The 13,397-nt window shown below is 42.0% G+C and overlaps 1 protein-coding gene across 1 annotated transcript in view; it reads left to right on the top strand.

The window, feature by feature from the left end:
• ERCC6 (ERCC excision repair 6, chromatin remodeling factor) overlaps positions 1-13,397 on the top strand; it is a 1,256,800-nt gene that overhangs the window by 964,326 nt on the left and 279,077 nt on the right. The window contains exon 14 of the mRNA XM_044056771.1: positions 12,910-13,005. Within this exon, the coding sequence (XP_043912706.1) occupies positions 12,910-13,005 (96 nt within the window). The remainder of the gene's footprint in view (positions 1-12,909; positions 13,006-13,397) is intronic.

Genomic DNA, 13,397 nt, shown 5'->3' with positions numbered 1-13,397 from the left:
TCAAACAGGACAAACCAAGGACAATACTCATTGCACCAGACTGGCCATGCCAACACTGGTACCCCCTCTTGCGCATTGTGTCACTGCTGGAACCATGGCATCTGCCTCAGTTCCCTTCCCTGCTGTCCCAGCAGGAGGGCCAGATTCGCACCCCCAGCTTCAAACCCTGAACCTTGCAGTCTGGCTAATTACCTGAGCTCTCAGTTACCATCCCTCAGTAAGCAAGTGATGGATGTCATTCTGGAGGCTAGGCGTTCTAGTACTAGAAAATCCTATACTAAAAAATGGAAAATATTCTGTTCCTGGAACCAAACTCAGGGGATGGGCACAACAGTGCCCAATTTTTCCGCACATTCTTCAATACTTAACTGAGATGCTTCACAAGTGCCTCTCCGTTTCTTCCATTAAAATTCATGCCATGTCCATTTCAGCACATTATAATACAGAGCCACCCCTCTTCTCTCATCCACTGCTGAAGCAATTCCTCAGAGGGGCCAAAAACTTAAGACCACCCAGGAGAGCCCCTACTCCATCCTGGGACCTTAACTTTGTATTGGAAAAGCTCACTCTACGGCCCTTTGAGCTAGCTGCAAAAGCAGAGTTGAAATTCCTTTCTTGGAAAACAGCCTTCCTTCTAGCCATCATTTCAGCAAGAAGCGTGTCTGAATTACAGGCCCTCAGTGCAGTGGAGCCTTTCATCATCTTTCATGCGGACAGGGTGTCCCTCAGGACCAATCCTTCCTTTATGCCCAAGGTGGTATCCAGTGTGGCCCTTAATCAGTCCATTCATTTGCCAACCTTCTTTTGTAATCCACAGAACAAAGGGGAACGAATGCTGCACTCTTTGGGCGTGCGCAGACAACTTAGATTTTACTTGAACAGGACTAAGCCTCTCAGGAAATCTGAACAACTACTGGTTGCGTTTGCTGCAGGGGCAGAGGGGAAGGCCATTTCAAAGCAAACCATTTCTAAGTGGATAGGCCATTGCATTCAATTCTGCTATAAGCACCATGGAAAACCTACCCCACAGGGGATAAGACCACATTCCAGCAGGGCTGCATCTACCCCTACAGCCTTTCTCAGAGATGTTCCTACCAGGGACATCCTAGAAGCTGCTACCTGGAGTTCTGTACATACTTTCACCAATCATTACTACTTGCCAATTTTTTCAAAATCCAGAGCTGGTTTTGCCACTGCAGTCCTGCAGGGTCTAATAGCTGGTCCTAATGCTCTCTAATTGCCTCCTTCCTTCCTTAGCTTTGGGAATCTACCCAAATGTGATGACTACAACAGTGAAACATGAAGAACATAGTAAAGTTGTGTACACTTATCATAAATGTAGATGTTCGAGTGTATTCACTGTTGCAGTCCTGGTTACCCTCCCTCCAGCCCCCTGACTGCTACTGTCTATACCTCTCCTTTTGTTTACTATACTTAAAGCTTTCTGGTGTATTTGCTTTTTGTTGGAGGTGTAACCTTGTATATAATTGCTTCCCATTATGGGGGCACCTGACATCTGGGGCAAGCAAAACTGATGTAATGGCGTCAGTTGCATGCTTTATACCCCTGACTACCTGACGTCATGGAAGATGAGACCGCAACCGATGCAGGACCCAAGACTTTGATAATCAGGCCGACTGAGGGCTACCTGCAAGCAGATAACCCAAATGTAATGACTGCAACAGTGAATACACTCGAACATCTACATTTATGGTAAGTGTACACAACTGTACTTTTCCTTCACTGCCGCCACCCTTTTCCTCAGCTTTGGGAATCAAGCCAAATGTGATGACTGCAACAGTGAAACACAAAGAACATAGTACAGTTGTGTACACTTGCCATAAATGTAGATGTTCAAGTGTATTCACTGTTGCAGTAATGGTTTCCCTCCCTCCATCACCCACTGGTGGGGTTCTTCCACCAGAACATGGCTGCTACTTGGGGGGCTCCTGACAGGTTAGTGCAAGAAAAACTAATGTAATGGTGTCGGCTGCCTTACTTTATACTACTGACATCAGTCCTGGAGTGACAGCAACCAACGCAGAAATACTAAGTCTCTGGCATTCAGGCTGAGGGCTACCCTGGCTGGGATAACCCAAATGTATTGACTGCAACAGTGAATATACTCGAACATCTACATTTATGGAAAGTGTACACAACTGTACTTTCCCTATAACAAGAGTCCTGGAAAGTGTGTTTGCTTGCCCTAGAGGCTTTGTATTTGGGGCATTATTGAGTGCGACTGTATGTATTTTGTTAGATGTTCTTTTTTCTGAGTGTCTTTGGGCTTACTGAGGCAGAGCTTTGGCAATGAAAGGTCTAGGCAATGTATGTTGTTTAGGAAAATTGCTTTTATGTACCTCAGCATATATTAGTTTATTTGTGTGAGGTGGGTGTTGTGTGCATGTTTTTTACAGCCTCATGTGCACTTGTGTGTGTGAGTTTAGCCTCCAATGTCATTGTTTTAGTACATCTCTTGTGCACTGTATCTCTTGCTTTAAGGATTAGGTGGTTGTCAGTAAACATGAAGCAATTGCTAGATTGTATCAATATGCCCATATCCACCAGGCTAGCTACAGTGAAGTTAGGAAATTGCCTAACTAGGCCTTCCCGTCCTTTGATTGGTGAGCCATAAGGGTGTGGTGTATTGGGTTTAGAATGCAATTAACAGTGCTTTGTTGGTGCAGACTTTGTGTAGACTAATAAGGGTACTTTACTGGGGCAGAGTATGTTAAACAGTACTAACTTCTACCAACTGTTTTGTTTTCACAGTATTGAATTTCACTAAATCTATAGGTATTGCCATTTGATGCCCAACTAGCTGCTCTAAGCTTGTCAGCACACAAGGTATTTGCTCTGTATTTACTGCTTTACAGGGTACACTTTCATGTATCATTATATAGGGAAAAATTGCTTTCTAAGTTGGATCTGTCGAAAACAGTGAATGGGAAAAGTACTTCAATAGCTTATACAACAGACAATGGAAATGAAAGAGAGGAGGGAGGGACTTTGGAAATCAAATTACCATAAGGGGCAGAGACCAGAGATACAGCCTTATAAAACCACAACAGGAAAAGGGTGGGAGGGTTGGAAAAAAATTCAAGAAAGAAGCATGCTAGTTAGAGAGGGAGCCAAGCAAATAGACAATGTTGGAGCTCTTTCAGAAACATTAGCTTAATGTCTCAACCACTGAAAGTGCTGAAGCATAAATCCTGGAGCAGAAAAAAACAGTATTCCCATTACTGATTTCTACTACAGTGTAAGGTACCAGACTGTGCAGAAATTTACCAGTAACACTCTTTATGGAGCAATGCAGTAATGGCTGCCTAAAAAAGGCTCAAGACTGTTAGTAGATCACAGTTCTGCCATGACTGTGAATGAAACTATAAGACTATGGCCCATTAGTGTGTAAAATATAAACAACTAGCTCTTACTAGTGTAAAACGGTTACTGTGTACCAATTAGTTATTTTAGACTTGCTGTAGAATTCTGTACTAGCTATAACTAGTCAGTTTCATTGTTGAGAAGCCAAAATTTTGAATGTTATACAAAATAAATCATACAAAGAAGCCAGTGCAACCTCTGAAGCATGGAAGTGATTGATATGCTAGTGTCGGTATGTACTAGTAACTATGCTGCAGAGTTTTTATCAGTCATTTTCAGTGTCAAGAAACCCAAGATAAAAGGCACTGTAGCAGTCAGTGTAAGAGGAAACTAAGGCTTGCACTAGCTGTAATCAGTTTGTTTCATTGTCAAGGAAAAGGCCATTGTTGTAGCCAGTGTAGCAGGACATCAAGGCTTGGATGCATACATAGAAATCCTCAGGAAGTATCATAGGTTCATAGGTGTGTACTAGGCTAATGGCCCTGGAGCCTTTGTAAGCCTAGTCCAAAAAAATTGCCCAGGCACCGTGCCACCTGATTTTAGTTCACAGTGCCCTTTTCCAGTAGGGAAACTGGAGTGATCCCTGGGGTGAACTTTGTTACCAATCCACTCGTCAAGATTTCTCTTGAAGAGGGCCAGCAAGATGCTCTACTTGACATGAAAGGGAAGCTTATTACAGAGTATGGGCAGTCTTTGGGACCTGTCCTTCCAGCATGTTCTGTTAATTGTGGTAATGAGGTTGTGATCTCTGGAGCGTGTGGCATGGGGGGATTGGGATTTCTGTAGGTGTAGCATTTCAGGTAGGGCTGGGTTGGACATGGCTTTGTAAGTCGAGCAGAGATCACCTCTGAGCAGCCGATAAGAGACTGAGAACAGCTGAAGTTTTTTTGAGTATGTTTGTGTAGGACATGTGTTTAAGGCCTAAGATCCTTTTTGTGAGGTACTTTTGTGGCCTTTCCAGCTGTTGCAGGTGTCTGGTCAGGTGCATGCCAAACAGGGCGTTATATTCCATGATTGGTCTAATGAGGGATGAGTAGAGAAGGATGATGACCTCTTTCTTCCTGAATGCAAAATTTGGTTATAAGATCTGCCATGTAGATGGACTTTCTGACCACAGTGGCAGTGTGGTGGTCGAAGGTGAGGTGGCTGTCGACCTGGGTGCCCAGATCTCTTATGGCCCCTTCAGTGTTCAGTGGACTCCCATCAACGTGGTAATTTATGGGAATTGAGTTTTTTTCCAAAAGGGCTGATAACGCATTTTTTGGCATTAAGCTTCAGGCCATGGTTCCGACACCAGTCATTGGTCTCAGAGAAGCCCTTTTGTAGGATGTCTGCATCACTTAGGGAGTTGATAATGACTCCTAGATTGCAGTCATCAGCGAACTTGGTCAGCCAGTGTCCTTCTGTGTTGGCCTGGGCTTCTGAGAAGTAGATGCCAAACAGGAGAGGGCCCAGGACCGAGCCCTGTGGGACTCCACTCATGACGGGTAGACAGTCTGACTTGGAATCAGCAACTTTCACTCTGTGGGTCCTGTCTGTGAGACAATTTGCAACCCACCGAGTGATGAAAGGATTGATGCCTAGTTTGATGAATTTATCAATGATATCTGAGTGGGGAATGGTATCAAAGGCCTTGGCCAGGTCGAGGTAGGCTGTATGCATGCCTTACCGTCATCCACAGCCATGGTGACTGCCTCGAAGAAGTCAACCAAGTTCAGCAGGCAGGATCTCCCCTTGACAAAGCCAGATTGTGTGGGGTCAAGAGTTTGGTGATTGCCTATATCTTTGTTAAGCAGGTCCATGATGATGTGCTCCATAGCTTTGCATACCAGACTCATCAGGCTAATGAGGCGATAGTTCCCAGGGTCTGTAGTTGCTCCCCCTTTATGGAGCAAAATGACTGTAGCAGTGTGCCATGTGTTAGAGACATAGCCTGAGGTAAGGCTGTGATTGAACAGAGCACACAGATGTGCCAGTTCATTTTGTAGCTCATGTAGGATGCAGCTAGGGATATTATTAGGTTCCATGGATGCTGTATTCTTGGTGTTGGACAATGCAGCTTTTACCTGTGTCACAGAAACGGTGGGCACCAGGCTTTCTTCTGGTATTGTAATAGGGCCCTTGGAGGGGGTAAAGTTGGCACTGAATCTGTCGGCCAGTATGTTGGCTATATCTGTTGGCTCAGTATAGGAGGTGACATTGTGCAATAACTCAGAGCAAATTTGGGTGTTACCTTGGAGTTTTTGATATAGCTATAGAAGGCTTTGTGGTTGTTTTTGGTTTCAGCCGCAATTTTTTCTTCATAGCCGACTTTAGAGGATCTGATAAGGGATTTCAACTTTTTGTTGAGATTGATAAGGGAGGTTTTCCAGTCTTGTGGCTTCATTTTTTTCTGCAACAGTTTCTTCTTTTTGTTATAGAATTTATTGGTGGCTGGGGACCACTAGATTGACTTTCTTTTTTTGGAGGAGAACGTCTTGGTTTTATTTGGTATGGCAAGGTCCATGCATTTGTGTACATGCTTGTACAGTGGATTGGTGTCTGACTCGGCAGTCATCCAGCTATTTTCCATTGGCATGGATGCCAAGAAGTTAGCCACCTTTGTTTTTAGATGCCCAAAGTCAGCTTTAGAGAAGTTTTTCAGGGTGGTCACCTTAGTGGGGGTTGTAGGTGAGATGGAGATTTCCATGTTAATCAGTTTGTGGTCGGATTTAACCAGGGAGGAATTGACTTGAGCTGTGGAGCAGTGGTCTCCCATGTTGGTGTTGGATGTTGCTAGTGGGGGTCAGAATGAACTGGTTCAGGGCATTGGAATTGATAAATTCTAGAAAGTGTTGGGTCTGTGCATTGTTACTTGGTTTCCCAGTTGATGGAAGGGTAGTTGAAGTCACCAAGTATGAGTATTGGGTTGGACCTTGATAGATTACAGGATGCTTAGGAATTTGGAGTGAGAGTCTAGGGACATGTTTGGGGTTCTGTAGCAGTCTATGACTTGTATTTCCATCTTAGCCAATGTTAGTTGTACCTGAAGTATCTTGGATGCATTATAGTGGGCTACCAGTTTAGAGATTTGCGTATCCTTTAAGAATATAGAGACACCACCACCTTTGGAGATTCCGGCCATATTCCGGGGCTGAAAGGTATGGAATGAGTTGTAGCTTGGGAACACAGGGGTGCTTTCTGCCTCCTTAAACAAGGTCTCTGTTACAGCTCAGATGTCGACATTCTTCATTTTGAGGAGAGCTTTGAGCGCATCTTGAGATTTAGACTTCTAGCATTGAGCAGCATGACCCTCAGATTGCATTTGTTTGTAGCTGTTATGGTGTAGTTTTGGTCTTTGGAACATTGCCTAAAACTGGCACTATAGGGGGTGGCAAGAGCCTTAGCCAGTACCTGGAATCCCAGGGGTAACAGATGTAGGCTGTCTCTAACAAAGCATTGAGGTCTGTCAATCATGTTGTCAGAGGCAGACAGATACTAGATCCCCTTAGAATGACACCAGAAACTTAGCCAATTGTTGAAGTCAATCATTTTCTGCTCGTACTGTGGTATCATTCTGGGTGACTGTATAATACTGCTCAGGGCTAGGGTCATACCTGCCTGAACCACATAATCCAAGAGTTCCATCACATCTCTTTTCATGTAGTCCAGGGAGGTATGCCCCAGGTCATTCACACCCACATGGACAATGACTGAGACATATTTGTACTTGTTGTGGAGTGACCTGAGTGCATGTGTTATGTGGCGGATCCTGGCACCTGATAGAGAATTGACTGTCACATTCTCCTTGTTCACCCTAGTGAGTGGGACATCAATGTGCCTCACAATTGAGTCTCCTATGCTTAATCCTAGCAAAATTCCAGAGATGGAAACAAAATGCCTTTAACGCAGGTGAGAATAGACCCCTAAATGTCAGCTGATTATTGAGATCTGTGCAAAGATAATGTACTCTGTTCAGATAAAGAAGCCTTAAAGCTGTGTATGATCAGCATAACAATGTTCTAATAAGATACCCAAGGAGTGGGGAAAAAAGTAATAAACTTAAGCTTGCCTTGAGGTACTCCATGCCTATGCCCCACAATACAGAGAAAAATTCAGACGAGAATTTACCTGTGTGGACAAACCAGAAAGTTAGGAAGCAAACCATTTTGGTGTTATTGTAGTATAGTATCCCACACTGATGGGCAATAGCAAGGCCTGGCCAAAACCTGTCCATTATCAAACATGTAGTGACATGTCCGAATATGTAATGATTGTTCATGTAGCTGTTCTGACTGGCCTCATGAATATTCATCATGTATCCGCATGTGGAATCTTCAAGTTTTAAAAACAGCACTATTAACTGGTGACAGGCTGCTGAAGGAACAGTCCTATAACTACATTAATTTTAAAGAAACTGCAATATTACTGTTAATTTACTTCCAAAATAAATTTACACCATAACTGCTTTGTCTGGTGATTTATACAACTTTTGTAATAGTAAAAATACATTTCAACTGTCAAGTTAATAAAAAATTTAAATAAAGAGGAGGGTGAATCACATCAAAGGATCCTCATTCTCCTTGTCAGAATCAATGTCCAGTGTGTCCATATGATGTCCAGAAACAGCTCAGAATCTTCTTCATTTTTGCCTTCAGTGGGTAGCAACATCTCTGCACCCTTACTTCAGTTGTTTGTCTTTTCCCAGTTAGGGGGTCGCCACAGCTGAACTCTGGTCCGCTAATGATTGGCAGTAGATTTTTATGGTGCCGAGTTGCCAGCCTGAAGCCCAACCTTCAGCGAAGGCACGCCCATTCACGCATGTCTTTCGGAGGCCACTCGACCGCAGGGAGGGCATGCAGACTCCACACACGGCACTCCAGCCGAGAATCGAACAGGAGAACCTCTTGCTGTGAGGCAACAATGCTACCGCTGTACTACCGCAGCTTAGCACCCTTACTTCGGTGAGCTTACTAAAATAGCTGATCAACGTCTCCGCCCATATTTACTTCTCCACATGAATTCATCTAACTGGCTTGGAACCGTATGTGCCTGGGTACCATTCATGGTGTTAAAATGTTTCTTGCAATGCAACCACATGCACTCCACAGCATTGGTGTGGCCATATGTAACTGGGTCCACGAAATTTTGACTCTAATTAACTATCAGAGGAAAGTATTTCATCTCTGGTATTTGAGCAATGCCTTGATAAGCTGCCCACTATTCATAAATAATGGTTATTCCAGGTAAAACATGCTGCTGGATGATTGGTAGTAATGTGGCTGCATCTCATCTGTCCACAAAGGTCAGATAACCAACTTTTTCACTACAGTCATACTTTCCAAACACCCACCTGTCCATTTTTCCAGGTTTCTTCCACGATTACACTTGGCTCTTACTCTTACTAAAAGACTCATCAGTCTGGATTTCCTTTCCAGGACTGCCAAGTAACAGTAGGTCCTGGAGAAGTTTCCAAATGCAGACATCTCTTTAGAACTGATACTAATCCACCATTGATTTAGCCAACACTCCAAGGTGGTCTGCAGCTATACTGATAAGAGACTTTCCTGATCCACCAGTAGACTATCTTCACAAGCGATTAGAGAGGCAATCTACTTTTTTCAAAAAATGTGTCAGTCAGCATACCTTTTTTACTTCTGCATTTCCTTGATCTACACTTCCAAGTGAAGGATGATCTATGAGCAACAAGGGATGCCTTACAATCACACTGAAGACAGTTTTTCTCCTCTGGCATAATCCCAGATGATTTTAAGAATGGTATCACTACAGAGGCAGGGCTAGCCACCCGGCGGTGTAAACCTTGGCTCGAGATGATTGTCACTGCTGAAGTGACACCCCGACCCCTTGTGCAAAATGGGAAGAAGGGTTTAGGGTGGATGGATGGATGGATTAGGTAATTATCATTGAATGTAGACATTTCCTCAGATTTTATAAAATAGCAGTAAACGTTTCAGTAGCTCCTGATCACTTCTGTGATAACAGCATCCAGTATCCAACTGTCAAAATCTAATGTATGCATTATATCACTGGCAAATCTGCATATCAGTCAATCGTGCATCTTTTACCTATGACATCATGGCCATTTGGCATGTCAGTCACACATGCCATGCCCACTTCTACACAGTCTGTGTGAGGAACTACAGTACAGTAATGCCACCATTCTAATATGGTAGGGTTCCCTATCAGAAGCCTGAAACACTATAAGCCTGAAAATCAAAATCCTGAAAACTATAGACTGAAAGTTCAAAATCCTGAAAGACCAAAATCCTGAAACTCAAAATCCTGAAAACACAAAATGGACATACTGACGTCATTGTGGCTTTGCTATTGTTAGCCACTGTTGTTGGGGGTCATGTTGGTTCAAGGTAAGTGGCTGATTGGTTTTATGTCAGGGTTAGGTTTAAGTGAGTTAGGGTTAGGCGCAGGTTAGGCATGTATGCAAGAGTGACAAATATTGGGGTTAGCGGTTTAAGTGAGTTAGGGAGGGGGCAGGTCAGTGAGTGTGTGCGATAGTGGCGGACCTTAGGGGTTAGGGTCAGGGTCAGTTGGTAGATATTAGTGTCTTTATAGTGACATATTAGCATTATTTGTGTTTTTTTGAGTTTCAGGATTTTGGTCTTTCAGGATTTTGAACTTTCAGTCTATAGTTTTCAGGATTTTGATTTTCAGGCTTATAGTGTTTCAGGCTTCTGATAGGGGACCTATGGTAGATAAACATCACAGTAAGATTTAGTCAGGATGCCATACTTCAATATCGAATACTACCGAGAGGTCATGTAGGAAGAAGAAAACATCAATCTATTGCCATAAGCTCATTACCGACCTTAATAAGAACAGTGTTAGTTCTATAACAGTTGCAAAAATTAGACTGATTATGAGTCCAGAAACCCATTGACTGTTGAGTGCAATTCAAGCAACACACAGTTTAATTTTTAATAAACTCACACTCCTAAAAGAAAAAGGAAGTTCAGGACAGTATGGAAGCTGGCGATATTATTGGGAACCAAAGATATACTGAGGGCCATGGTTATTCATGCCCCCTTCTGTAAAGATAAGAAATTTATCAGATGATGTGTATAATTCCAAGGTGTGATTTATGATGTGTCTATAATGATCAAAACAGACAGTAACCAGTTTGGAGAGGGAAGGACTAGTCTGCTAGTTGTAAGGCAAATGCTTGAATCATATGTATGAACTGATGTTCTAAAAAATGCAAATAAATACAAGAAGTCTTAAAAGATGTGCATCCCATGGAGTGTAGAGGAGAAGGTATGCATTTAAATCATTTAAGTAAGTAGTCATGCCACACTGATGTGACATGTTCTGTAAGTGTTGAGACAGAGATGATGGCACAGATCATCCACTACATAAAAAGGCATCCTGGTTGCTTAGCCTCTACTGAAATTTCTGGAGGGAAAAAACTGCCTTCTTTAAGGAGATCTCAGTGTGGTAGACAGCATAAGCTTACTGGGGATCAAGCTTGTGTCTCCAAAGATGCACACTCCTCTTATGATGTTCCAGACCCTCATCCTCTAACGACAGGGAACAGTGCTCATAAGTAAACCAAGGCTGCCACACATTAACTGAGACAGGATGTCCTTAGTGGTGGAGAAACAAATCCAGAGCAGCAGGCAGTGACTTACTGTAGTCCTTGATCAGTCAGTCAGGCACTGTGCTTTTGTAGGAGCTATTGGAGAGGTGAGCAATACAAGCACAATGTGTGTTTAGGTAACGTTTGACAGTGTTGTTCACTCAAGATTGGAAGGATTTAAAGGAAGCTGTAGAGTAGAGAGGAACATGAAACTGGCTGTACCACAGTGTCATATGTCATCACGTCCTGTAGCTGTATCACGTCAAGAGTACATTATTATATAACCAGAACAAATCTGAATTCCTATATGTATATGTATATGTATATATATATATATATATATATATATATATATATATATATATATATAGGAATGATTTATCGAGAGCCACTGACTCATAATTAATGCAATTGTCGAGGTTATCAATAGCCAGTACATAACATGGACAAGAACGTCAGTGAACTCTTGTAATGTCCTTGTACAACTGAATGACTGATAGATGAGGAAAAAAAATGCAATTTTTTTTTTTTTAACCTGGGCCATGTAAAGCTCAGATCTAAATAAGTCACAGTCCCTGACCTGATCTTGCCCCATCTAGGGCATTTATGACTGCAGACACCAGGTAGAACTGCTACCACTAAATGGTGGCCAAAGTTATCATCAAATCATCAAACCAGACCTCTGTTATAAATACGAGATCAGCGTCCTGTAGCAAATCTGAGATAATACCATATTTGTTGCATACAGAGCTTGCATTAGTATACAGTGTCCAATATATGTGGCCAAGGAGAAACAGGTCCTGCTTACCTGCCACATATGTCCAGTTGGAAGTCTGTATAATGCAGAGGAAAAAGTGATACTATTCATGTGTTGGTTTCACTCTGAGATTGAGAGAAATGGGCTAAATGCTACTGAAGGGCATTCACCCAGTAAGTGACCCAAAGGACTGCTCAGGGGTTTCACTCCATGTCTGCTGAGAAAGTGTAGTTGACTACAGTGATGAAAAACTGAAGTGGGTAGATGCATTGAAGTAAAAGTGTAGAATGCCAGCAAGGCTTCCATGTTGTACAGCATCACTAACCAGAAAGCAGACTAATAGTGAATGAATAGAGAAACATATAGTGAGCAGTACAATTTATTATAAACTTACTCAGCAAGACAGAATTCATCAAACCTGACCTCTTTTCCTAAATAGTGTGTGACTCTAAGAGTTAGTATACCTTGGTATGGGGTTGTGTTGGCAAAGCCTTCCACATGCAAGCTTGGGGCAGAGCAACCCAAATAAGTACTTGCTTTTGCTCTTTTATCAGGTCAGTATCAGTTGTGATTTTAATGAGATGACTTTACAACAAGCTGTCATGATTCTTTAAATATAATATGCATGACTAAATAAAAAATATAGTGACAGTCCAAAACAAAACCAACACACCAAACTAAGAGTAAAATTGTCATTTTCTTCAAGAAGTATGATGAAATAACAGTACAGAAAAGAGTTATAAAATAGGTTTAGATGTGGAAAAACATCCTAAATCAGAGGGTCATATAAGGTAAGCTGTGGAAATTAAGTTGACAGAACGAAAACTAATTCAGTATGGAAAGCAAAACTGCAAACCTTCCTAGCACATATGTGATAAAGTTTTAATAAGAAAAATGTTGCTCTGGGAGCTAAGAAGGTAGCTGAGAACAAATAGTGTCCTTGATGGTGAATCTGAAATAAACAAAAAAAGATGACATTCAGCTTTTCACAAATTATTTAAGTCATTCCATTGCAGCACTAGTCTAAGTGTACCTGAAGGCAAACATTTTAAATAGTCCAAGGTAATCTTTGTACGAAAGTAGTAGTACTTGATGCGATTCTACTACAATAGAGAATGTGATAATTTAGGTTATTAGTTATTTTTACAACACGTTATTGATGTTTCCTTTTCTGTAGGTCTTATTCTGCCGTTTAACAGATGAGCAGCGGGAACTCTACCAGAGTTATGTAGACTCCAAAGAGGTCTATCGAATACTGAATGGAGAAATGCAGGTTAGTATATCAGAAAGTGCAATAACAGTGAAAATTGCTAAGGATGCTCTTTTTCTGTTCAGACCTTGGAGACTTCAGAGCTGCTTTTCTGGGGAGTTGGAACCTGACATCTAATGAGCACATTCCGGTAGTGTTAGTCTTGTTGTACCCAGCCATTGTCAGTTATTAACATAGTCTTCAGTATCAGTTACATTATATCAGCCAAACAGAGCAGTACCACACCATCAACTAAGTTAATACTCGTGATTTTCTGAAGGAAACTCGCTCCTGTTGACTGTTATGTGTAGCAGTTGTGTTGAGTAAATGTTAAATATAGACGCACATTTTTTCAACAGATAAGCAACACTTAACCTGGCTAGTCTGATCATTTACAGTCACTATTGTTGAGTTGT

Source organism: Protopterus annectens, chromosome 14.part0 (assembly GCF_019279795.1).
Source record: "Protopterus annectens isolate FY-2018-M chromosome 14.part0, PAN1.0, whole genome shotgun sequence".
Lineage (NCBI taxonomy): Eukaryota > Metazoa > Chordata > Ceratodontiformes > Protopteridae > Protopterus > Protopterus annectens.
Note: the sequence above shows the minus strand (reverse complement) of the source record. Positions and strands in the feature narration are given on the sequence as shown.